This window comes from Dipodomys ordii, unplaced genomic scaffold, assembly GCF_000151885.1.
Source record: "Dipodomys ordii isolate 6190 unplaced genomic scaffold, Dord_2.0 Scaffold1, whole genome shotgun sequence".
Taxonomy (NCBI): Eukaryota; Metazoa; Chordata; class Mammalia; order Rodentia; family Heteromyidae; genus Dipodomys; species Dipodomys ordii.
In genome coordinates this window covers 35154121-35181067 of record NW_012267217.1, presented here as the reverse complement: position 1 = coordinate 35181067, position 26947 = coordinate 35154121, and the positions used below count along the sequence as shown (strand labels likewise).

Here is a 26947-nt window from a genome sequence, read left to right as displayed (position 1 = left end):
CGCCGCGCCCCCGCCGACAGCCAATCAGCACGCGCCACGTGCGTGGCCGAGGCCCGCTGCACACGAGGCGGGCGGCTGGGGGGCAGGGGGGCCGGTGCCGTTGAGGGTTCCCGCCACGGCTGCTGGCGGGGAGGGGTTCGCCCGGCAAAATTTCGCGCTGGCTAGCCTTCTTTTCCCTCCCGCACTTTGGTGGGGAGGGGGTGGATCCTCGAATCGGCGCCCCGGTTCACGATGACCTGAGAGATCCCGAGGACGCAGTGGCGGCGGCCTTTTCCCCCAGCGCCTCCACCTGCTGGCCTCGGAGGGGACGGAGCACGGAGGCCGCCGGGACTGCGACGGTTAGCCCTGCTCTTCCTCTTGTCTGGGTCCGGGAGATGAGGGGTGTCCGAGGGTGTCGGGGGCGGGGGCGGCAGTGGGGGTACAGACTTGGGAGAATAATCAGCTCGAGGGCCAGGAGTTGGTACTCAGCCGAAGACCCTTCCCTCGAACCCAGTCCTTCCCTGGGTGCCTAGTCCCTTGTCAAGGTACTGACAGTGGAACGGGGGGGGGGGCGGGGAGTCGCCTTATTCAATTCAGTGCATCGCCAGATCTCAAGGCATTTAGACCCTGCCTCTGCCCTGTTACCGCTAACATTAAAACGTTTTCTAGGACGTTATCTGTGCTGTCTTCTTCGGCCCCCCATTCAAATGTCCATTCTGTCCCAAAGGAGGTCTCTCTTGAAGAAACGAACCGCTCCTTTATTCCTTCAACAGAGGTTCATTGAGCACCTGCTAGGAAATGGCACTACTTGCACACGCTACTATGCTTTTTTTAAAGGGGGGGGTCGTGAATATTTGCATTTTGCAGTAGCAACAGCGATAATAAGCACATTACATGTTATTAATTTACCTGGTAAACAGGAGAAAAATCAAGCCGTTGAAACCTACCATATAGCGAAGCCTTAGAGAAGAGTGAATTACTTCAGTTGACTAAAAAAAAGTTGATGGTTTTCATTTCGCAGCGACTATCCTTTACTTTCTCAAGATTGAAAATATGATACTCTTCTCTCTTTTTTTTCGTATCTTTTTGCACTGAGGATGGAACTCCAGGACTCGTACTTGCTAAGCAAAACACTCTACTATTTGAGCCACATCCTCAGTCCAAAGACTGATTTTATCAAATTTAGCAAATATTTCCTACACTGAGAAAATGACAAAGTTACATGTATTACCCTATTAGATTGTTCTAGCAGTACCAATCCACAGTTGAAACATAAAAGGAAGCATCTCATTTCCTCCGAAGCATGCGTTCTGTGCTAAATTCAAATGAGTGCAGTAATCAAAGTTGCAGATAACCTCTCCCAGTAATCAGGAAGGAAACTATAATTGTATTTCCAATTTTTTTCAAAGAAAATTAACAACATAGTAATTATTAAATGGGATGGGTTTTCTGTGTTTAAAAGAAGCCTTTTATAAACTCTGCAGGGATGAGGTGTGAGTTTGCTCTGAAAAAAAGAAGGCTGGATGAGGAAGAAAACCTTAAGGTCTATTCAGTATCCAGGGATCCCACTAGCTTACTAATTTTTCTGCACATCTGCAGAAATTGATTTAGGGATTACTGTTTTTGGGGCCTTGAAATGAAAAAGAATAACTCTACAAAGTTGTAAATTGATTTTTATGTATTAATTTCTCACAGAATTGGAATTAAGAACTTTAGTCTTTTTGATGGACCTGGGTCAGTATGTTATACACTGTCTTCAAAGTCTGCTTGCTTTTTTGTTGTTGTTGTTTTGTTTGTGTTTTTGGTCCTTCATGGGGCTTGAATTCAGAGCCTAGGTGCTGTCCAGCACCCAGATAGGCTAGCACTCTACCACCTTGAAAACAGTGCCACTTCCAGTTTCCCTGAATTGGAGAAAGTGTTTCGTGGGGACTTTTCTACCTGGGCTGGCTAATCCTCAGATTTCAGCCTCCTGAGTAGCTAGGATTATAGGCATGAGCCACCAGCACCTGGCATGCTCATTTATTCTACAAGGAAAATAACCAAGTTTTTTAATAGCTTCCTTTTCAAATTTCTCATCTTTTCTCTTCAGTATTATATGTCTATTGTCTTGCTATTGTGGAAAAGTTTAGTGCTAATAAATATTTATTAAATTGAAGTCCTCTGGATAAATTTGATCAACAAACATTTTATGTTTGTATATAAATATTACAATGAAATATCTTTGTACAATGAGTTTATACTAATAAGTTTTTAAATGAGTAAGTTTAAGTCTTGACTTAAAGTTGTAAACATATAGATATGTACTGAGCTCAGTTCTTTGCATAAAAATTTATACTTACAAGTATGTAATTTTTTTAATTTTCAAATATCCAAGCAAATTTTTAAATTTTTACTTTCAGGCTGAAAATTGTAAATTTGGATATCAGGATTTATCAACTTACCAATGCCCTTTTAAAAAGCCCAAGCCTACCAAGAACACATTTATAATTTAATAAAGTTGGGTCTGTTAAGTCATACTGTTAGTATACCATGGAGCCTCTCAGAAGGTGTTGAAGGTGTTGTAGGAAGTCAAACTGTAATTTTAAGACAGGGTTTAGGAAAGAAGAAATGGGTTTCAAAAACCATGATTGTGTGATGCATGCGGTTGGGAAGTAGGATTATTATAAGATTGTGTCTGTTAATTCTCATCTAACATGCAACAAAAGGCTAAAACTAATGGATAAAAAAGGAATAGTCAACCAGGTGCTAGTGGCTCCCATTTATTATCCTAAATACTCAGGAGGCTAAGATCTAGGATGGAGGTTCAAAGTCAGTCCAGGAAGACAGATCTATGAGACATATCTCCAATTAGCAAAAAGCTGGCACAGGAGTTGCAACTCAAGTGTCAGCTGTGAACAAAAAGCTAAGCGGGAGAGTGAAACTCTGAGGTCAAGCCTCAGTACACTGGCACCAAAAAAACAAAAAAGTCAACCAACTTAAAAGATTCATCAAAATCAGAGGGACTTTGTCTATTAATGGTTATCTGTTAACAAGAGAACACCACTACATAGCTGTGAGCACCAGGCCAACTCTGACACTCTAGAGGCTAATTGGTTGTACCGGGCCAATTGCCAGCTGCCTATGGCTGCTTTTGTCTTTCTTCTTTATAAGTTTAATATTTTTCCTTAATGATTAAGTAATATATCTAATAATTACTATTTTAATTCAGTTTAGTATGCTTAATCATTAAGATCTTCTCTATTGTAGGGTTAGCTTGTGTTTTCTTTATATTTTGTTGCCTCCAAGTTATTAGTTCTAATAATAAGCTATAATAATTGTCACAATAAACTATAATTGTCATATTAGTCAAAGCTCTGAGAGACTGTATTTTACCTAAATGACTCATCTTTTTTTAAGCCTGTTATAAATTTTAAAAGAATTTTATTTTACAGCAAACATCAAATCAGACGCAAACAGATTCATTGTCTCCATCCCCTAATCCTGTGTCACCTGTGCCTTTGAATAACCCAACAAGTGCCCCAAGATATGGAACTGTGATCCCTAATCGCATCTTTGTAGGAGGAATTGACTTTAAGGTATCAGTTTATGGATGTACCATAGTATACATTGGAAGTTATTTCATTTCTTAGAAATTATTTCCTTGTACAACTATAAAATATTTTAGTATATTGTTAAGTATCCAATTGTCTTAATATAAAGAATCTTTTCAACAGTTACATAAGTTAAATTAAGCATGTATAGTTGTATAGTTTCACATAAAAGGAAACTGAGGCTCATTAATTTATTCTATGCTCCTGGCTACTCAATGGTAAAATGAGACTAGAATCCTACTTTTTTTACTCAAATGTCCATATTTTTCTTGTCACCATTTCACACTAAGTATACTTTTTGTGTAATACTCCAGTCACCCAAATAATGAGCTACTATGATTTTCAAAAGAAGACCATTTTTTTGAGCTTAGTCCTGTTCAAACCCTAATCTTTATCTCAGGTTCCTGAGCAACCTCTGAAACTTTCATCTGAGCAAATAACTTTCTATGATAGAATGTAGAATTTGGTCACCAAAGAAGGTCTCTGTTGTTGTAAGAATAAAATATCTGAATAAAATATACGTGATTAAGTAATCAGCCATTACATGCTTTCATGGATATTTAAACTCAAATAGACTTAATTCCAAATAGGTGTATTTCACAATACCTGTTAGAACTCACATGGAGAGATGTCTTTTTTGTTTTTGTTGTTTTGTTCCAGTCCTGGGGCTTGAACTCAGGGCCTGGGTGCTGTCCATGAGCTTTTTATTCAAAACTATTAAAAAAAAATAACCCTATCAGGGCCTGGGTGCTGTCCATGAGCTTTTTACTCAAAACTATAACCCTACCACTTGAGCCACAGCTTTACTTCCAACATGTTAGTGGTTACATAGAGATAAGAATTTGAGCTGGGGGGCTGGGAAGGTGGCTCAGTGGTAGAGTGCTTGCCTTGAATGCCTGAGGCCCTGGGTTCGATTCCTCAGCACCACATAAGCAAAAAGAAAAAAGCCGGACAAAGCCTTACAGACAGGTGCAAATAGTAAATCCTCTTTTGCAACCCAGAACTCATTGCTGGTATGAGATTTTGGTACATGTAAGAAGGAATATGATTACTACAACAGTTGGCAATGTGAGGCTTTAATTCACACAGGTGGCTCTGAGAATAAAGTTGATGTAAAATCAAAGAAAAAAAAAGCCAGAGCCAGGCACTGGTGGCTCACGCCTGTAATCCTAGCTACTTAGGAGGCTGAGATCTGAGGATCGCGGTTCAAAGCCAGCCCAGGCAGGAGAGACCGTGAGACTCCTATCTCCAATAAACCACCAGAAAACCGGAAGTAGCGCTGTAGCTCAAGTGGTAGAGCGCTCGCCTTGAGCTGAAGAGCTGAGGGACAGCGCCAAGGCCCAGAGTTCAAGCCCCACGGCCGACCAAAAAAAAAAAGCCAGAAGTGGCACTATGGCTCAAGTGGTAGAGCGCTAGCCTTAAGCTGAAGAGCTGAGGGACAGTGCCCAGGCTCAGAGTCCCCCCCAAAAAAAGAATTTGAGCTGGCTTCACACTGTAATTCTCAGATCTCAGCCTCCTGAGTAGCTAGAATTTCAGGCATGAGTAACAGTGCCCAGTCGAGATCTTTTTTAAGGAAAAAAAAAATCACTGTGCTATTAAATGTAATATTATATTATATTACTAAATATAATTTATATAGCTCACTGGGAGCCAGTAGCTCATGCCTATAATCCTAACTACTAAGGAAGATGAGATCTGTGGATCTCAGTTCAAAGCCAGCCCAGGGCAGGAAAGTCCGTGACACTCTTATTTCCAATAAATCACCAGAAAACTGGAAGTGGAGCTGTGGCTCAAGTGGTAGAGTGCTCGCCTTGAGCTGAAGAGCTGAGGGAAGTACCCAGACCCAGAGTTCAAGCCCTGTGACTAGTCAAAAAAAAAAAAAGTATAGCTCATTATTTCTGTGTGATCAGTCTGTCACAATTTTTTTTAAATTACTTTTTTCTTAAGAAAAATGTTACACTTAACTTACTTGCCAAAATAAGATTCTGTTATATAGTGATCTTCATAGTTTTAGGACAAGTTAGTGTTTTAATGGTTATATGATAATTTTAAAACATAGCTACTGCATAAAACAAAGTATATAGATTTTTAGTATTTAATGATTTTATGCACTATTTTAATGAGAGGCATTGTTCAACCATATTATTCATACTTACATAGTTAGAACTTTTTTTTTACATTACCTTTTTTTATTGTGAAAATACTGTTACAATTACATGGTAAGATAATGAGTACATTTCTTATCAAGCATTGTAGCCTCCTCCTTTGTTTCCCCTTCCCATCCCTTCCCATCCTCCCCCCCTCTGCCCCCCACCCAATCCTCCCTGCTCCCCCTCCCCCACCCCCCAGTTATAACTTTTTCTGTCTCTAAAACAAGAGTTGTTTCATCTTTTACAAATATAAAAATGTTTCTTAATGTTTTCTTTCTATGTCATTAGACGAATGAAAATGACTTGAGAAAATTTTTTTCCCAATATGGGTCTGTAAAAGAAGTGAAGATTGTAAATGACAGAGCTGGAGTGTCCAAAGGGTTAGTACCATTATAGAATGTGTATAGAATTAACAATTGCATTTTTGTTGGATTGCTAGATTCGATTTTATATGCTGATTTGCTTTGGGGTTTTTATTTAAAATAGTTTTGTGCCCTCCTTTTTTTTGTTCTGGTTTCTAGGGCTTGAACTCAGGGCCTAGCTGCTGTCCCTGAGCTTTTGTGATGCGCTACTACTTAAGCCACAGCTCCATTTCCAGCTTTTTTGGTGATTAATTGAAGATAAGAATCTCGGGGGCTGGGAAGGTGGCTCAGTGGTAGAGCACTTGCCTTGCATGCATGAGCGCTTGCCTTGCATGCATTCCTCAGTTCCACATAAGCAGAAAAAAGCCAGAAGTGATGCTGTGGGTCAAGTAGTAGAGCGTTAGCCTTGAGCTGAAGAGCTGAGGGACAGCGCCCAGACCTAGAGTTCAGGCCCCATGACCAGACCCCCCCCAAAAAAAAGAATCTCGGGGACTTTTGTGCCCTAGCTAGCTTTGAGCCACAATCCTCAGATTTCAGTCTCCTGAGTAATGAAGATTACAAGTGGGAGCCACCGGCGCCTGACTTATGCCCTCTTTTTTTTTTCCTCTAAATTTTTAATATACTTTATTTTTTTGTTTATGTAGTACTGAGGAATTGAATCCAGAACCTCATGTATGCTAGGCAAGCAGTCTACCACTAAGCCACATTCTCAGCTCCATTTTCTCTATATTTGATATCCTATTTTTTTGGGGGGGTTGGGGGTGGTATGTGGGGGCTGTATGTGGGGGGGTGTATTTTGGTGTGATGTGATGGTGTACTATAATATTCCTTAAAATGTTAGGAACCTATTCTTGGTCTGGCTCAGAGGGCCACTAAGTGTAAGACAGCAAGCATTTCAGATTGAGATTAATATATTCCTTTGGCTAAGGAAGCAAAAACCTGAAGTACCAGTTACTTTTGGTAAGCAGAATCTTAAGTACCAGATACATTGGAATCACATCCTTGCTTTAGACTGTAGAAAGCTTTATTTTAAAACAGTTGACCCTGATACATGTCTGCAGGTTGTTAACTGAGATATGCCATTCTTATTAAGAATTATTTTTAACTATCAAATCTAGAAGAATAAAATTAAGAAGAAAGCAGTAGACTATGTCTGGAAATGAGAGAACTGGGTATATAAAAGCCATTTCAGAGAAGAAAAAAGTAGTTTGCAAAGTGCATTCACTTAAGGAATTCTATTACAAAGGAAAAATAGATGAGGCAGTAGAGATCTGTGAAGGACTGTGCTTTATTCAAAGAGAAATGAGACATATTTATAGGATTAAATAAAAGACCAGTGAAGTAGATCGAAAACAATCATAGAAAATATATGAAACCCTGGTACCCTAGAAGAGCTATTTTCTACAGAGAAGCCATTTTTATAAGAACAAAATATTTCCTTGGGCTACCAAACAATATTAAGACAAACTGGCCAAACAGATAAAGAGAAATTTGTTTGCTGAAAAAATAAAAATTGGGCTGGGGATGTAACCCAGGGGTAGAGCTTTTGGTTCTAATCTCCATCACCACACACACAAAACTTAAAGAAAATATTCAGATCAGACACTAGAGATACTCAGTTTGAGCCCAGCCCAGGCAAAATCCTCATTTCAACCAATAAGCTGGGCATGGTTGGTACATGTCTGTGATCCAGCTGTACAGGATGCTATAGATAGGAAGTAGTCTGAGGTCGAGCAAAAAGCAAAACCTTTGCCTAACAAAGTAGCTGGAGCCTTTAATACTAGCTACTTGGGAGGTAGAAATCTAAAGTTTGCCAACCTCCATCTCATGTAGTGGCTGGGCAGGTGAGATGCAGGTGAGGTGGCATACAGCTGTTACCCAGGGGGGAGGCACAATAACTTATACCAAGGATGCATCCTGTCATAGCAGGCAGCATGCAGAAGCACAGGTATGAGGAGCTCATCCCAGTCCAGCCTGGGCATAAAGTATAACCCTACTTCAAAAATAATCAAGGCAGATAGAAGCTGGAAGTGTGGTTCAGGTGTGGTTGCAAGTACAAGGTCCAGAGTTTAAAACCCAGTAGCAAAAAACTGGAGGTATCAAGCGTTAAAGGCTTGAGTTCAAAATGTCAAAGTTGACATACACAAAAAAAGAAAGTTTTTGATACCCTAATTATCAACTGAAAAACTACACAAGATATTTAATAAAAAGAATATTGCTGAGTTATCTAACAGAACTTACATTTGCTATCTAGAACTTGTTTGTTTGATAAACATTTTTTGTTTCTTTTTCTCATCAAGAATTTGTATCTTTGTATATTTTTTAATGTGACTTGGTTTTTTAAGCAGAATCTCCTTATATAGCTGGCCTTATATAATCCTCCTGCCTCTGGCCTTCTAAATGCCTGGGAATCTAGCATATCTGTATTTGAAAATAGCAATCATATATTAAAAGCAGATATAAAATCTATAAAATGTGAATACATTTTTATTGACAGTTTCAAAATTGTACTAATTATATTGCTAGTATAAATGTGTTAAATATAATTGAGTAATATATTTGTACAATTCTTTACCAATACAAAAAATATTGTGTTGAAATTATTAATTTTTAAAGATGGCTTAAAAAGTAATTCCTAAACCACATTTCTCTTGCTTTAAAAGGAAATTACAAAATTCAAGGACTAGAGGCATGACTCAAAAGTAGAGTGCAAGCTCAAGACCCTGAGTTCAAACACAAGCATATATATGTGTGTGCACACACATATATATACACATATATACATGCATGCATGAGGCACTGTATTTGATCCCCAGCTCCACGAGAAAAATAAAAACCCTGTGTTTTGGGGTTTTTTAAAGTTATTTTTGTAGAGTTAAATTATGAATAACTACTCAAATTCCCATGCTGTTACAGCATCAAAACAGGCTTTCTCCTGTAGTGGACCATTTTTTTAATGATAATAATTGATATATTACTAGGGTTTGTAACTCAGTGGTAAAGCACTTGATTTGCATGAATAAGGATCTGGGTTTTGTCCCCAGCACTGCAAATAATAATAATAAAATGAAGGGCTAGGAAGGTGGCTCAGGTAGAGTGCTTGTCTTGCAAGCATGAGGCCCTGGGTTTGATTCCTCAGCACCTCATAAACAGAAAAAATAATAATAAAATGAATGCAGTGTTCTAAGAAAATGATTAATAATAATAAATGCATTTGTTTAGGTATGGTTTTGTCACTTTTGAAACCCAAGAAGATGCACAAAAAATTTTACAAGAGGTAAGGTTTTTGGCATTTAATTTCAATTTTACAGTTTCTTTCTCTGAAGCTAATTCTTAAGATGCTTAATAATAAATTACAATGATCAGTTGCTAAAATATTTTAGAATATGTGTCATAAGATTAGCAGTGGTTTCCAAGTAACCATCTACACAACAAATTTCAGATCATTTAGACGAGTATGATTTAAAAACCTGTTAAAATTTTTCACTTTATTTGCTTAAACTTATAACCTAAAGGTATATTTTTGTGAAGTTTTAATGTTTTTAATTTCTAAAATATACTACAAATATAGGTTCCCAGAGTAAGATTTATTATGTGAAATTACTTTTTTCCTACAAAAACACATTAAGTAGAAATTTTAAACTTACTTAAATTAGTAGAAAAAATACAGATTAGTAGATTAAAACGTCTATAAATTAGAAAAAGTCTATAGCTCATAATTCATTATAATTTCAAGTTATGGTAAGTATAACATTTAATTTTTTATAAAAAGTACAGTTTGAAGTACATGTATTAATATCAGAGAGAGTCTAGCCAAGCACTAGTACCTCACACCAGTAATCCTAGTTACTCTGGAAACAGATTCAAGGGATCATAATTTAAACCCAGCCTGGGCAGAAAAGTATGAGACTTAATCACCAAAATAACCAGCAAAAAGTCAGGCTAGAGACATAGCTCAAATAACAGAGCATCAGCAAGGCAAGCAAGCCAAGCTAGTGTGAGGCCTAGTCAGTTCTTGTTACTTAGAATAGTCATGTCTGTAAAGGCATCATGAGCCTTCAATTAACAAAACTGACATGCTACTCTTTCTAAGGAAAAATAAAAAAGTAAGGTAATAAGAACTGCTGGTCACCACATCACCACCAACTGATCAACAAACCAGTGCATAATTTTGATGTGTGTTTCATTTAAAGACACTGTGATAGTCTTCACAAATACTTTGTTTCACTTACTGATACCTGAGAAAAACAAAAGGAAGAATTTATTTTGGCCCTTTGCTGTGGCCCTTTAGTGAGGCAGAACATTCTGCAGTGGTAGCATGTACCAGAAGAAACTATTCATCTGATGGTGACCTGAAAGCACAGAGGGAATAAGAGTCCCAGAATAAGTAAGATACAGCCCCCAAAACTTGCTCACAGAAACCAGCTTCCTACAAGTAGGTTCCACCTCCAAAAGTTTTCATTACCTGCCAGTAGTGCCATCAGATTTTGAGCACATCAGTGGATTAACCCATTAAGTCAGAGCCCTCATGATCCAACGATTGGTTGGATCCAGCAGCTAAGGACCAAGCATTTAATTCATGAGCCTTTTAGAGGGAACCCTTCATATTCAAACCATAACAGATACCACATTTAATAGATTGTTGATTCATTAACATTGAATTCATGGCCAGCAGCATTATAATGTATGCCTGAATTAATATCTAATACACATTTCTTTATAAGGCATATGACTTTCTCTTCTTGTGCTCAGGAACACTAATCTGCACTTCACCACTATACTTGGGAGCCATTTTGAATTACAAAACACTAACAAAAACAAAAGAAGTGATAAATTGTGGTACCAAGTAGAATATAGAAAGGGCATTTGTTTACAACAGCTGAAACAAAAAGTAGCACCTAGTTTGACCTCAGTTGGGAACCAGTGTGTCAGTCCACTCAACCTTTTTACTACTCTCTGTAGTTCCACTAAAACTAAGAATGGCCCCAAGTATTTATGTGAGGGCTACAACTAAATTTCAGTGAATAGACAAATTCACAAACACAGAAAGAACACATAATGAGGATTGACCATTTTGTAAATGAGAAGTTAGGCTCAGTGCATTGGAACCAGTATTAAGATACAGTTTATTCACATCTACAAAGTACCATTTCTACTATATCCTGCTCTTTTCACAGACAGTAGTTTGAATTTATTTCTCACTAATTTTATTGGGCTTGTAAATTACAGTGCCAAAATAATAAAGTAATTTTCCTTTATTTTAGGCTGAGAAACTTAATTATAAGGATAAGAAATTGAACATTGGTCCAGCAATAAGAAAACAACAAGTAGGGATTCCTCGTATGTATTGAGAGCTAATATATTTTTCAATGTTTGCTAATCTGAGTATTATATGAAATATTGGACTTTCAGAGACATTAAAATATCATGTTTCTTTCATTGTAAAGTCGATAATGAAATCAGTATTTTTCACCCAAAAATGAATATGTCTTAGTTTCTTAACTAGGGAAAAATACACAAAAATAATGTACTAAAAATGGCAGAATCCTGAACATTTTAAGATTACTATTATTAGTATATGTTATGAGATGTAGTCCTTTATGGTGAATGCCTTCAAATTAATAAATATTTTTCAGAACTACTCATTACAAGAACCAGCATTATAGATTTTCATTTATTTGGTGAAATTTTCACAATAATTCAAGTAGTATTATTAGCATCAGATTTATAGAAAATACAGTCTTTGAAAGACAAAGTCACTTTTTCTAAAATACTTTTCAATAGTAGACCAAAACTAATCTTGACCAGTGTATACTAAACCGATATACACTAGAATTGTAAATTTTTCATCATTTATGCAAAAACACCATGCATAATTTTCATTCTGTTATGTAATATATTATTTGGCTATAAAAGTACTTCCTGAAAGCAATTGTTTGTACAAAATTCATTCTCTGAGGCCATTCACATTCAGCATATGCCTTCTCTTGTCTGATACAACTACGTACATTCCAGCTTTCAAAGTATAGGAACTTAGGTAACTGGTGAGAAATAGTATTCACTTTCAAATTAAGACTATTGACTCCACGGCTGTTTTAAATTTTTCCAAAAAGATAAATAGGTATTAAAATATACATTTACAGGTGCATTGGCCCATACTGTAATCCAAACTACTTAGGAGGAGAAATGAGAATCAACTAAAAGCCAGCTTGGCCAAAAACTTAGACCCTATGTCTAAGAACAAGTCAAGTGTAATGATTCACTGCTACAGTCCCAGCTATGAAGGAGGCAAAAGTAGAATGACAATGTTCCAAAGCCAGCCATGGGCAAAAGAGACCCTTTCAGGAAAAATAGCTAAAGAAAACTGGATAGGGGCAGAGCTCAAGTGGAAGAATACTTGTCTACCAAGCACAAAGCCTTGAATTCATTCCCCTGTGCTACACACACAAATAAAAAAAATTCAGAAACACAAAGTTCTTAATTTTTCTCAAATCTATCACTTCTTTCCATCTCATTAACAGCACCCTTGTCCCAGTTTTACCCTGCTGGGCTTGATTACTGGAACACCCTCGTAACTGATCTCTTTTGAATCTAGTCTTTTCACATTCCCATTCATCATTCACACGGCATTTCAGTATCTTTCAGAAGCACACATTTTACATCTTTTCCTCAGCTTGTTTTAACTTGCTCGTCCCTTTCCTTTTTGTTCTTCAGCCATTTCACCTTCTCAGTTCTAGAACATCCCTACTTCTCAGCAATCATTTCCTCACAAATGCTTCAGAGATCTATAGAGAGAAATAAGTATGTCTACATAATGTTGTAACTCTACAGTATAGTGACTTACGTTCCCTGTACTACCTCCCTATGGTTAATACGAATTTTAATAAATCAATTATAGAGCTAGCTAATGAATATCTTCCCTATCAGAACCTAATTGCTATGAAGAGGTCCAATTTTTTTTGCTATAGTCACAGAGCCTAGTTCAATGTCCTATAATATACCCTAAAATTTTATTTAACAGATAAACTATAGTTTATTGATGATCTTTGGGAGGAACTCATGACCCTCCTAAACATATAATTAGGTTTATTTAATATAATTAGGTTTAATTATATATTTTTCTTTATCTTAGTTTTATTTTTAATTAATATACATTAATCATATGGGGAGAATTTCATTGTGATAATCCCATAGATTCATACATACTTTTAACAAATTGAACCATTAAATTCCTTTACCCCATGACTGTATGTATGTTTGAGAAAAAAATGTCTGTGGCTTTTATCAGAGTCTCAAAAGTATGTAGTTAAAAGCTACTAAAATAAATAGTAGAGCAAATACAGTGGAAGCATAAAAGCTGAGAGGTGGTAATGCTAGTTAATGGTAGGATCATCCTACTTAAAAGTGTGTTTTGCAGACAGCATCAGTTCACCTGGCAGCTGTTCAATTCTCAGTTCCAATCCTATATCAGACTTACTAAATCACAATCTCTGGAGATACATATCTGGAATTTGTATATGAATAAACTAAGTGATTCTAAAGTATTTTAAATTTGAGAAGATATAGTGAGTTGAAGCATTACCACCTACACCAACAGAAAGATGAACAAAGAGACAAAAGGTAATTAACTTGAAAAAAATCACAGAAACCAGGAATTGGGAGGATTGCAATTTGAGGCCAGTAAGGTCAAAAATGTGTTTGCAAGATCCTAGTTTTACTAATTTGCACAATCTTTCTGGGGAAGTACTTAAATTAATCTAACTCCTATAACTTTTAAAATCTCCCATGATAAAAAATGTATGTGTGCCTGTGTGTGTACTTTTGTTTGTCTTTTAGGTTGGACAGCCTGTTTTTTGTTTTGTCTTTGTTTTTTACTTTGTCTGTGTTGCTTTGTTTTTATACAATCTGGCCTAAAAAAGTGAGTTGGGGACCCTAGACTAGCCCTATGAAGACTTGTCATCATGTTTGCAATAGCAGCACTTGTAACAGAGGGGGAACAGACATACAAGGGTCATAACAGGAATAAGTGCTCAATGACAGTAAACTTGAAGAATTAGGGGAACACCAAAATGTCTTCAGGGCAGTAGAATCCTCTCCAACTTCACTACCTCTGTCATCTTTGAATACTTACTAACAGGTCTAGATAAGACCTATCAGGGCTGGGAAGGTAGCTCAGTGGTAGAGCGCTTGCCTTGCATGCCTGAGGCCCTGAGTTCGATTCCTCAGCACCACATAAGAAAAAAGCTGGAAGGGGTGCTGTGGCTCAAGTGGTAGAGCGCTAGCCTTGAGCTGAAAAGCTGAGGGACAGCGCCCAGGCCCAGAATTCAGGCCCCATGACCGGACCCAAAAAATAAAAAAAAAGACCTATCAATTTTACTACCTTACCTGTAGTCTTCAGGTAACTAAATTATATGTAATTTATGATTGTAAAAATGATTACTTAGCTGATAATAAACTAATAAGTTCTTTGTTTCATTATACTAACATTAATATTTGAATTGGAGGTGTGTGTGTGTGTGTGTGCGCACATGCATGCGCGTGTGCGTCCTGGGCCTGAACTCAGGGCCTAGGTGCTGTCCCTGGATTTTTTGCTCAAGGTTAGCACTCTACCACGTGAGCCATAGCCCTGCTTCCCAGCTTTTTGAAGTTAATTGGAGATAAATAGTCTCATGGACTTTCCTGTCCAAGCTGACTAAAACCTGAGTTGCTAGGATTACTGGTCTGAGCCACTGGAACCAGCAGTTTTTAATATATTTTATTAGACTTGAATCACCATGAGGTAAAGAGTTTAAAAATACATACTGCAAAGATTCTTTAGGAAGTGGCACTGTGGCTCAAGTGGTTAGGGCACTAGCCTTGAGCTGAAGAGCTATGGGAAGCACCCAAGCCCAGAGTTCAAGCCCTATGACCAACAACAACAAAAAGATTAAATAAAGCATTTTGGTCTGGGAAGGTGGCTCAGTGGTAGAGTGCTTGCCTGCATGCATGAGGCCCTAGGTTCAATTCCTCAGTACCACTTAAGCAGAAAAAGCCAGAAGTGGTGCTGTGGTTCAAATGGTAGAGTGCTTGCCTTGAGTTGAAGAGCTCAGAGACAGCGCCCAGGCCCAGAATTCGGCCCCATGACTGACAAACACAAAAAAAATTCTTTAACCTAGAGTGTTTCCTTTACATATTGTGACATTTAGCAGAGCACCAGTGATTCACACCTATAATCTTAACTACTCAGGACGCTGGGATCTGAGGGTCAGAATTTGAAGCCAACCTAGACAGGAAACTCTGTGAGACTCTAAGCATAAAAAAAAAGAAAAAGAAAAGGAGAGCTATACTTCAAATGGTATAGTGCTAGTCTTTAGCCAAAAAGCTTAAGAACAGCACCCAGGCTATGGTTCAGGACCTAGGACCAGCAAAAAATAAATAAATGCTGTGATTTTTTTTTTTTTGGTCGGTTGTGGGGTTTGAACTCTGGACCTGGGCACTGTCCCTGCACTCTTCAGCTCAAGGCCAGCGCTCTACCACTTGAGCCACAGCACCACTTTCGGTTTTCTGGTGGTTTATTGGGAATAAGAGTCTCAAGGATTTTCTTGCCCGGGCTGGCTTTGAACCGTGATCCTCAGATCTCAGCCTCCTGAGTTGCTAGGACTACAGGAGTGAGCCACCAGCGCCCTGCTAGTGCTGTGATATTTTACTGTAGCTATGTAGGTATGTTAAGATAAATATGTTTCAGCCTGACAAGGTAGTCCATGCTTGTAATCCCAGCAATTGAAAAGGCAAAGATCATCAGGCATGTAGTTCCAAGCCAGCCCAGGCAACAAGCCAAATGTGGTGTTTGCTTGTGGTACTAGCTGCATAGAAGGTAGCAGGTCATGGGTACAGGACCAGACCAAGACAAAAACTATGAAACCTTATCTGAAAAATAAAGCAAAAAAAGGCCAGTCTATCAAGTACACAAGTTCAAATCCCAGTACCGCCAAAAAGATATTTTTCCAAATTCTGAGAAATATGTTTAAAAGTTGCCTTTAACCTTTCAATTATTATTTATTTAATCTTTGCTTTAGGTTCTAGTATAATGCCAGCTGCTGGAACCATGTATTTAACAACTTCAACTGGATATCCTTACACTTACCACAATGGTGTTGCTTATTTTCATACTCCAGAGGTAACTTCTGTTCCACCACCTTGGCCTGTAAGTAGTTTCATTTTAAAGGATAACACTATTATTACCTTATATTTTTAAATATTTATTTTATTTCTAAAGTATTTCAAACACAAACTAGCATAACATCTTTGTTCATACTCCCCAAATTTAACATGTTAATATTTTGCTTTAGTTACTTAATTTTTGAAAGGAAAGAATAAAATATGGCAAGTTTCAGTGTCTTATCCTCATTACTGTCTTTTCCTCATCAGAATATTCTGTCCATTTTATGTTTTTACTGCAAACATATATTAAGCAATATATAGTATTGCTTTGGCTAGTTTTTAATACTACATAAATCTATTTAGTTTTTGCGGGGGGGAGGGGATCTGGTCATGGGCCTGAACTCTGGGACTGGATGCTGTCTCTCAGCTCTTCAGCTCAAGGCTAGCGCTCTACCACTTGAGCCACAACACCACTTCCAGCTTTTTTTCTTTTTGCTTATGTGGTGCTGGGGAATCAAATCCAGGGCCTCATGCATGCAAGGCAAGCGCTCTACCACTGAGCCACCTTCCCAGCCCCAAATCTGTAAATTTTTAAGATTAAATAATATTGAGCGGCTGGGAAGGTAACTTAGTGGTAGAGTGTTTGCCTTGCATGCATGAAGCCCTGGATTCGATTCCTCAGTACCACATACACAGAAAAGGCTGGAAGTGGCCTAGGTTCCATTCCTCAGCACCACATAAGCAGAAAAAAAAAAAAAAAGCTGGAAGTGGCATTGTGGCTCAAGTGGTTAGAGCACTAGCCTTGAGCTGAAGAGCTGAGGGACAGTGCCCAGGCCCATAGTTTGGGCCCTATGACAAATCAAAACCAAAAAACAACAACAAAAAACCTGAAAAAAAAATGTTGATCCTTTTGGACTATACTATGGTAATTCTTATATATCTAGGCATCGTAATACTTCATAATATTTCAGCATTTGAATATACAATTTTTATATTCATGGAAGGTTTAAAGGTTATATTGAATACCCAGATCTTTTCTTTTTTTTCTGGTCGTGGGTCTTGAACTCAGGGCCTGGGCACTGTCCTGAGTTTCTCTTCACTCAAGGCTAGCTCTCTACCACTTTGGTTGTCTTATGGTTAAGTGGAGATAAGAGTCTCATGAACTTTCCTGCCCAATCTGTCTGCAAACTTTGTTCCTTAAATCTCAGCCTCCTAAATAGGTAGTATAGGTATGAGCCACCAGTGCCCAGCTAAATACCCAGATTTTATATGAGTTTTGGGGGGACAGTGGTTTTCAAAGGTCCTACTGGCATTCTTCTATGCTGTTTTGAAAAAATTATAAATATGTTCACTTATTTTGTTATATCTGAAATTTATCATAATTTAAAATTCTTTAGGAATATACATATTATAGATTTGCTTTAAATATGTTCTCAAAACTTTTAACCATATATTTAGCTCATTTTAACAACTTCTCTACAGCTTAGTCAGTTCAATAAAACTAGTCAAATAAAACTTAATATTAGAAAATTGAAACTTGTTAGGCAAATGAGTTAATGTGTATCCCTGTAATTATCAAACAATTTAGATGTGCTCCCTGGATGAAATAAGGTACTATTCCCCCTTTAATGCTTTATTTTTATTAGCTTTAAATAGCTGTACAAAAGAGTTGTCATTCAACAAAGCAGTTTCTGAATACAAGACATCTTGATCAGTGATGCCACTTCCATCAGTCCCCCCTTTAACGCTTATTCTAGAAGCTCTTTTGTTTCTATGTTTGTTTTGATCTGGTGCCAGTCCTGGGGCTAGAATTCTGGGCCTGGGCATTGTCCCTGACATTTTTACTCAGGGTTAGCACTCTACCACTTGAGCTACAGATACTTTCTGGCTTCTTGGTGGTTAATTGGAGATAAGAGTCTCAGGTGCTTTCATTCGCTGGCTAATTTGAGCCATGATCCTCAGCTCTCAGCCTCCTGAGTTGCTAGGACTGCAGGCTCAGCCACTGGTGCCCAGCCTAGCTTTGTTTGCTTTGCTTGCTTCTGTTTCTAAGGGCATTCCCTTATTGCATTTCTGTGTTTGATGCCCCAGTGATGGTTACATTCCAGAGCAAAGCATTGTGAAGATCCAGAATAAATGAGAAGTGAGCCTTTCTTTACCAAAGGAAAACAGTAGTGATGGAAGCAGAGTTTTGAAAGAAATATCCAGAGTAAACACACATGTTCACAGGCAGATTAAATTAAAATATATAAAGTTTAGAACCTAAAATTGGCACTCTTTGTCACTCATGCATCACTAGAAAATTTTATGCCCTCTATATGTACCTTAAGCTAGACCAGAATTTTTGGTAGAATTGAAAATTCCCCTTATAAACTGTGCATATTTGATTACATGTTGAACAGATATCTTTAGACAGTATAACAGTTTATACTCTAGCCAATGATCTATGAGAGCTCTAATTTCCCTATAATGTGCAACCTTAAAATGATCAGACTTTTACATTTTTGCCAACATTATTATATAGTGATTTTACTTTTTATTTGCATTACATATTAACATATATATCATTACTATCATTGTTATTAGCCACTCCAGTTTCTACATGTTCATGTTCTTTGTCCATTTTTCTATGAGGGTGATGTCTTTTTTCTTCAGTTCATTATAGAATTTTGTATATTATAAAGATCTCCTTTTAGTTTGAGGCTAGTCCATTAAGTTTTGGTGTTTGTGTTCTTTATCTTTAATTTTATGTATTAATTTATTATTTATTTATGCTGATAACACTCTATCACTTGAGCCACTTTTGCTTTTTAGTTTGTTTTTTAGGTAGTTTCACGTTTTGCCAGATCCAGTTTCAGACTATAATCTTCCTACCTCTGTCTTCCAAGTAGCTGACATTACAGGCAAGCACCATAATCCCTACCTTGAGTCTTGAGATAAGATCTCACCTTTTGCTGTGACTAGTTTTGAACCACACTCATCCTATCTGTACCTCCTTTGGTGGTTTTATTAGAATTGCATAAAAGATTCATATTAACAAGAGGACATTTAGATATTTTCTTTTGGGGGGGAGGCATGGAGCTTGAATTCTGGGCCTGGAAACTGTCCCTCAGCTCTTCAGCTCAAGGCAAGCGCTCTACCACTTGAGCCACAGCACCACTATGTACATGATGTATCACTCAATTTATTGGATTCTTCTTTTATTTCTGTCCGTCAAAAGTTTTCTTTCTCCATCTTTTGTTAAACATGTTTTTAGTATTGTATAGTTCTTGTTGCTTGTGTGAATGTCATTTTGTGGGTATTCGTGCATGCATGTGTGTGTCAATACCAAGTCTTAAAATTAGTACCCCACCACTGGAACCATGCCTCCCATTGTGGCTTTTTGGAGATAAAAATCTCAAGGATTCATCTTTCCAAGCTAGCTGACCTCTATTCTCAGATCTTAGCCTCCTGTATAGCTAGAATTATAGAGCCACTAGCACCTATTTTTTAATCATATTTCCTAGTAAGTTGTGGCTGGTGTGTGGTAATTTTTTATTTTTTAATATTGATATGCCTAAATAGCCTTTCCAAAGTTTCACATAGACAATAACTTATGATTCACTGTACTTCTGTTTCTATCCTTTTCTTAATCTCTTCCCTACACCCTACTACACTGGCAGTGTCTCTGCAATGGTATTGATGCCATATAGTATTGTAACCTTGTTCTTGAAAAAAGTAACAAGTTCAGTGATTTATCATTAGGCTTTTCACACACACACATACACAAACACACACACATACAACATAAGCTTGAGAACATAGGCCTGAATCAGAATTTTACAACGTTGGCATGTTGCCATTTTGAACCAGATGATCTGTTTGTTGTGAATGTTGTAGAATGTTTAGAAATGACCCTAGCCTCTTCAAAGTTGTGACAACTGAAAATATTTCCAGAAGTTCCCTTTAAAGCAGTAAGTATCACCTATGATTGAGAATTACTACACTATATCAGTTAGGGAAGTTATTTATTCTATTTTCTAAGTTTTATCATAAAAAGGCAATACATTTTTGAAACTGCACTTTTTTTTTTGGTCTGTTGTGGGGCTTGAACTCTGGGCCTGGGTGCTGTCTCTGAGCTCTACAGCTCAAGACTAGCACTCTACTACTTGAGCCATCATGCCACTTCTGGTTTTCTGGTGGTTAATTGGAGATAAGAGTCTCACAACGTTTCTGCCTGGGCTGGCTCTGAACTGTGATCCTCAAAGCTCAGCCTTCTGAGTAGCTAGGATTACAGGCGTGAGCCACTGGTGCCCTGCTTTGAAACTGCATTTTCTATATCTTCTGAGATTTTCTTTTTTATTATTTTAAGTAGTTACACAAAGAGTTTCAATTCAACATGTCAGCTTATGAGTCCAACTCATCTTGACCAATGTCATCCCTTCTGTTGATCCCCATTACTTCCAGTGCCGCCCATTCCTTCAAGTTTCCTAATTCCATTTTTCTATTTGTTCATTGAATATTATGACTGTATTCATCTACCCTTCTTGTCTCCATTCACCTGCCCCCTGTCTTTGATCCCCCTCCAAATAACACATGTTTCTGTGCTGATATGTTCATGGGGTTATTTTCTTTAACATATTAAAAATATATTATTATTTCTAATATTAATCTGTGGTACAAATATGTTAGCCTGTTAAAATCTGTTGGTTGTTTTAAACCATAATACTTTCCTTCATTTTCAGGATGTGACAAGTTCAATCTGAAGTTAGACATTAAGTTTTAATAGCTACCACTTTTACCTATCTTGAAATATAACCTGCTTATTTTATGAATAATGCAGTACTATTTTATTTTGGTCTTTATCATATTGAATAGTCAAGTATTACTTGTACTTTCATCAGGCATCACAAGGTTTTTTTTGGATAATGAATTTTTAAATACCAAATTGCTAACAGAACAGCAGAATTTAGCAAAAGCCAAATTCAATAAATAATACATTTGCTTTAATTAAGTATATAATGTTACTTTTAAGTAGTAGAAAAATCTGTGGGGGGAAAAAAGTCATGACTTTTATCTGTTACTGATCTCCATGATGGAAATAAGCATTGTCACCCAAAATTCAGGTGCCTTTTCTAAAGTCATTTAGACATATTTTTATAATCTTTGGAGGTGATACATTTCTAACTAAAGACACTTTTCAAGTGGTTATTTTAACATTACAGAAAAGAAACCACCTCTGTACGGCATCTTTAATAAATATATAGGTATCTATATATTTCTGTATATATAGATATCTATCTAGATATCTATATCTAGATCTAGATAGATATCTATATAGATATCCTAGAGAGAGAGAGAGAGAAGAAGAAGAAAAGAAACCGCATGGGAATAGAAAGCCTGATGATTTTAATAAACAAACTTGAATAGAGTTGGTAATGATAGAAATAAGATGTAGAAGCTGACTGAAGTGACTTTCATCTGTAATCTTAGCTACTTGGGAGTTGAATTACAACTTGCTGACTCCAAAGGATTACAGTTCAAGGCCAGGCTAGGCATAAACACAGAATCCCATCTCAAACAATAACTGGACACAGTGATGTGTGCCTGTCATCCTAGTATAAATAGGCAGATCACTGTCCAGGCTGGCTTTGAGCACATATAAGAGACCCTTTAAAGGGTCTGTTGTTGTTCTTTTTAATGTACTTATAATGTACTCTGTGATTTTTTTTTGTCTGTTTCTTTGTATGTTCTTCCCCCATGGTACAGTCCCTGTTGTCACTGTATTTGTTTCTGGTGTCCTCCTGCATCTTGTACATTTTTCTAATTTTTCTAATTTTGGGAAGGAAAGGAAAATAACAAAATGCTGAAATAAGGATTCAGGATGACCTATTATAATAATGAGATGTACAAGACAGTATGTTGAAAACGAAATTTACAATGTTGGGGGAGGGGTGGTAGGGGAAAAACAAAGGAGGGTATAACAATGCTCAATAGAAAATGTACATTACCTTGCTCATGTAACTGTAATCCCTCTGTACAGTATCTTTACAATAAATATATATATATATATATATATATATATATATATATATATTAAGAAAAAAGAGGGGCTGGGAAGGTGGCTCAGTGGTAGAGCGCTTGCCTTGCATGCCTGAGGCCCTGGGTTCGATTCCTCAGCACCACATAAGCAAAAAGAAAAAAGCCAGAAGTGGCACTGTGGCTCAAGTGGTAGAGCACTAGCCTTGAGCTGAAGAGCTGAGGGACAGTGCCCAGGCCGAGTTCAGGCCCCACGACCAGACCAAAAAAAGAAAAAAGAATAATGAAGGCAAAAAGGGCTATGGGACATTACTCAAAAGATATAGCACTTGCCTAACAAACACAAGATTGAATTCAGATTCTAGTACCACTAAAAAAAAAAAAAATGAGTTTTAGCCAGTCACCAATGGCTCATACCTGTAATCCTTGAGCTACTCAGGAAGTTGATATCTGAGGACCATAGTTCAAAGCCAACTTAGGTAGAAAAGTCCCTGTGAGACTGTCATCTCCAGTTAACCACTCAAAAACCAGAAGTGGAACTGTGATTCAAGTGGTAGAGTGCTAGCCTTGAGCACAGAGAGGCTCAGATACAGTTCCTAGGCCGTGAGTTCAAGCCCTATAACCAACCCAAAAAAAAGTTTTTAAAATAACATTTTTAACTATAAACCAAAAGTTGACTGGGTTTATATGAAAATTTATGATAAATTTAATAGCAAAATGTGTTATTTTAAAGTATTTGCCTGGAATAACTTGTTTTCCTTCTTTTACAGTCACGTTCCATATCTAGTTCTCCTGTGATGGTAGCTCAGCCTGTTTATCAACAACCTGCATATCACTACCAGGTAGATATTAAATTACAATTAAGATCCTGTCTGCTACTTTCAGTCCTTTTCCATGTAACTACCAATTTTTTTTGTTCCTTCTTATGCACTATACTAATTAGAAATAGTTAAGCTTTGATAAGCCTCTTATGAGAGAAGTAAGCAATGTTATATTAGAAAATAAACTCTGCTTCCTTTTATAAAGGTCAGTTTTGTTCTTTTTTTTTTAATTTGATGAGGCAAATGTGGTAGCATAATCCATTACTGGAGAGGCATAGGTTAGGAGGATAGTGGTTCAAGGCCAGCCTGGGAAAAACATTAGCAATACTCTCACCTCAACAAACAAGCCAGACATGGTGAAACATATCTGAAATCCCAGTTACATGGAAGTGTAGGTTGTAGTATCTAGATCTGAGCCAGCCTAAGGCAAAGTGAGACTCTATCTGAAAAATAAAACAATAATATAATAATAATATGGGAATATGGCCCCAGTGGTGAAGCACCTACTTAGCAAATATAAAAACCTTGAATTCAAAACCCTAGTACTGCTAAAAATAATAATATAAAATAAAATTTACTATAGAAAGTCTTTAGTGGTCTAGAGGTATAGCTCATATACAAGGCCCTGGGTTTTTTGTGGGGTTTATTTTTGTTTGTTTGTTTGTTTGTTTTGTCAGTAGTGGGGCTTGAATTATGGACTTGAGCACTGTCCTGTACTCTTCAGCTCAAGGCCAGCACTCCACCACTTGAGCCATAGTGCCACTTCTGGTTTTCTAGTGGTTTATTGGAGATAAGAGTCTCACAGACTTTCCTGCCCGGGCTGGCTTTGAACGGTGATCCGCAGATCTCAGCCTCCTAAGTAGCTAGGATTACAGGTGTGAGCCACCAGCACTCAGCAAGGCCCTGGGTTTAATCTCTAGCACTACCAAAAAGAAATTTTGCAATAGTTCACACACTGATTTTTTTATGTTATCATTAACATATACATGTCTTAATATTATATTTAATAATCAAATTAAGTAATATAGTTTATTACCAAATATGACAGGCTCTTTTGATTCACCAGCATTTCTTTTTATTAATTCTAATAGGAAATTGAAAATAAAGTATAATGCCAGATAATTGTGGTATATGAAGTGTGAACTACAGGCTTTCTGCTTTCTAGGCTAGCCCCCTACAGCAGAACCACACTTCCAGCCCTGTTTCTCACTGATTGTTTTTATAGTATAGGATCTTGCTTCCCACCCTAGCATTTGATTGAACTGCAGTCTGCCTAGTTTTAGTCTCCCCATAGTTTACTGGGATCACAGGCATGGACCATGTCCAGCTTACCTCTGTGGAAATGAGGATCTTACAGACTTTTCTTCTCAGGCTGGCCTTGAAGTGAGATCCTCAGCCTCCCAAGTAGCAGGAATTGCAGGCAGAAGTCACTGGTGTTTAACTTCTCTTTGAACTTCTAAAATAAATTCATATGAGATACTGAAGGAGGGCTAGAAATGTGGCTTAGTGGTAGAATGTTTGCCTAGAATGCATGAAATCCTGGGTTCGATACCTCAGTACCACATAAACAGAAAAAGCCAGAAGTGGCACTGTGGCAAGTGGTAGAATGCTAGTCTTGAACACAGAGAGTGTCAGGGAAGAGCCCAGGCCCTGAGTTTAAGCTTCAGGACAGGAGAGAGAGAACAAGACAAAGAGAGAGAAACAGAGACAGAGAAACACAGAGAGAGAGACAGAGAGAGACTGAACAGATGTAGTTAAATGGTAGAACTGTCCCCTATCATGCACAAGACCTGACTTCAATACTTAGCATTACAAAAAAGAAAAGAAATGATGAGTTAAATAGTTGAGTTTTTTAACATTAGACTTACTTTGAGAAAAGTGTATTTTTAGTTTTATTACTATGCTGTATATAAAACTAAAATGTTTACTTCACTTATTAAAAATAAAATGGTACTTATTTAAAATATATATTATTTTAGGCCCCAGCACAGTGTCTACCAGGACAATGGCAGTGGGGTGTTCCTCAGGTAAATTCAGTAATGTAACTTAAAATCCTTCTTCACTGTATTCTTGTGACACTGCCTGAAAACTAAAGTCAGGAGAACTAAGTTTGAGACCTTGCTCTTATTAACTGGTCCCTTGAATAGTTTAATCACTATATTCCCATTTCCTTATTTGTAAAATGGATGTAATGATACTATACCTTTGTACGTTTTGTCCAGTATTTTTGTGAAGATCAAAATAAGATCATGGAAATGAAAGTCTTTCATAAATAAGTGAATGCTATATATAAACATAAAAATTTACTTTTGTTAATTTTGGTGTTATTTAAAACTTAGCATTTTTCTAGCTTCACATCAGCTTTTGCTCAATTTGACTTACTCAAAATGATTAATACCAGATTGTTTTGTCTTTGGAAAGCATTGGGATTTTAGATTGTCTGCCGACGCTTTCCTTGTCCAACCTCCTAACCCAAAATCCAACATACTCTAAAATCTAAAACTTCTGAGACATTCAACCTGTGTTCTGTTTTCCAACTTTTGATAGCAAACAGTATACCATCAAAAGTACTGCCTAGTGACCTTTTTTCCAATTCTGTGGGAAGTCATGAAACTGCAAGTAGACACAATTTAAACACCATAGGTTACAATATTAAAATTTCTAATGGCGATAGTAATATATCCACAAATATTAGAATTTATATATGGGGTTCTGAAGCCATACAGCTTTTAATACTTACCAGTGAGTTATTTTAACAATATTTGTGCAATTGAAATTCAAAGTTCTTCTTAGTCTATTGCTGAAATAAAGCTATCCCTGAAAAAGAATTTTAGGAAAACATGAAATATTTTTTTCATCTGTTGGTAAGTCATTTTGCTTAACAAAAATAATTATATCTGAATTGTAAATATGTTTTTACATTTTAGTCTCCTGCCTCGTCTACTCCATTCTTATACCTGCAACCTTCTGAAGTCATTTATCAGCCAGTGGAAATTGCACAAGATGGTGGATGTGTTCCTCCTCCACTGTCTCTGATGGAAGCTTCAGTTCCAGAGGTATATATTCATCTTTTTTTTTTCCAGTGCTGGGGACTGAACCCAGGGACCTGCACATGCTAGGCAATTTCTCAACCACTGAGCTACATCCTCATCCCTACTTAGTATTAAAGTAATAGATCTATAACATCCTCATCTTTACATTTTTTTCCTTTTTCATTATGACTTATGTTTTCTTTTATCTATTCATATTTCTTCCTCACTTTTATGTAAAAGAATGTGTTATCTTAAACTTCTTAATTAACCAGTCCTGAACCATTCCTAAAATCTCCTTGAACATAATAAGATATACTAAGTTGAGAAAAAGTTGAATAGAAAACAGTAAACTATCAAATGTTTTTACCTTCTCATTTTCCTGTTAATCTGTATTATTGCTAATAACCTGTTACAAGCATATAATCATTATGCCAATGAAAAATAAAAAATTCTTCCTTCAAAAATATACATCAAAATTATTTCATAACTACAAATTACAAATATCATCTTCAAGTCTTTGATTTATATCTTTGATCCATCATTAATTGCCTCCCATCTGGATACTAGAAGCTGTATATGTGGCTTGGTATGTTTTAAATCAGTATTGTGCAAGACTAGAAATTAGCGCCCACCTCCCAGTTTGTGTATTATTTTATTATGTTTATATTAGAAAAGTTTATAGCATACGTTGGATCTTAATGTTGACTATCAATCCTTTTATTAGAATTCCTTGATTCTTTGTCCTACCCTACCATGTTTCTACTTGTGCCCAGTACCAGGCTTGCATTCAAGACCTCATGTTCTCACTAGGCTTTTGCACTCACAGCTGGTATTCCACCACTTTAGCCAAGCCTCTGT

General features: G+C 37.0%; 1 protein-coding gene across 3 annotated transcripts in view; it reads left to right on the top strand.

The window, feature by feature from the left end:
* The window catches only part of Boll (boule-like RNA-binding protein), a 45088-nt gene that overhangs the window by 692 nt on the left and 17449 nt on the right, over nt 1-26947 (top strand). Inside the window, exons 1-9 of one of the 3 annotated variants that reach the window (XM_013033760.1) lie at nt 26-338; nt 3411-3554; nt 6008-6099; nt 9304-9358; nt 11346-11421; nt 16137-16264; nt 23007-23078; nt 25037-25084; nt 25985-26113. In XM_013033760.1, coding sequence (XP_012889214.1) covers nt 16148-16264; nt 23007-23078; nt 25037-25084; nt 25985-26113 — 366 coding nt within the window. In that variant the 5' untranslated portion in view covers nt 26-338; nt 3411-3554; nt 6008-6099; ... (1 more) ...; nt 11346-11421; nt 16137-16147. Of the gene's footprint in view, nt 1-25; nt 339-3410; nt 3555-6007; nt 6100-9303; nt 9359-11345; nt 11422-16136; nt 16265-23006; nt 23079-25036; nt 25085-25984; nt 26114-26947 lie in introns of those variants that run through there. The other 2 variants (XM_013033610.1, XM_013033683.1) reach the window with 2 other exon arrangements.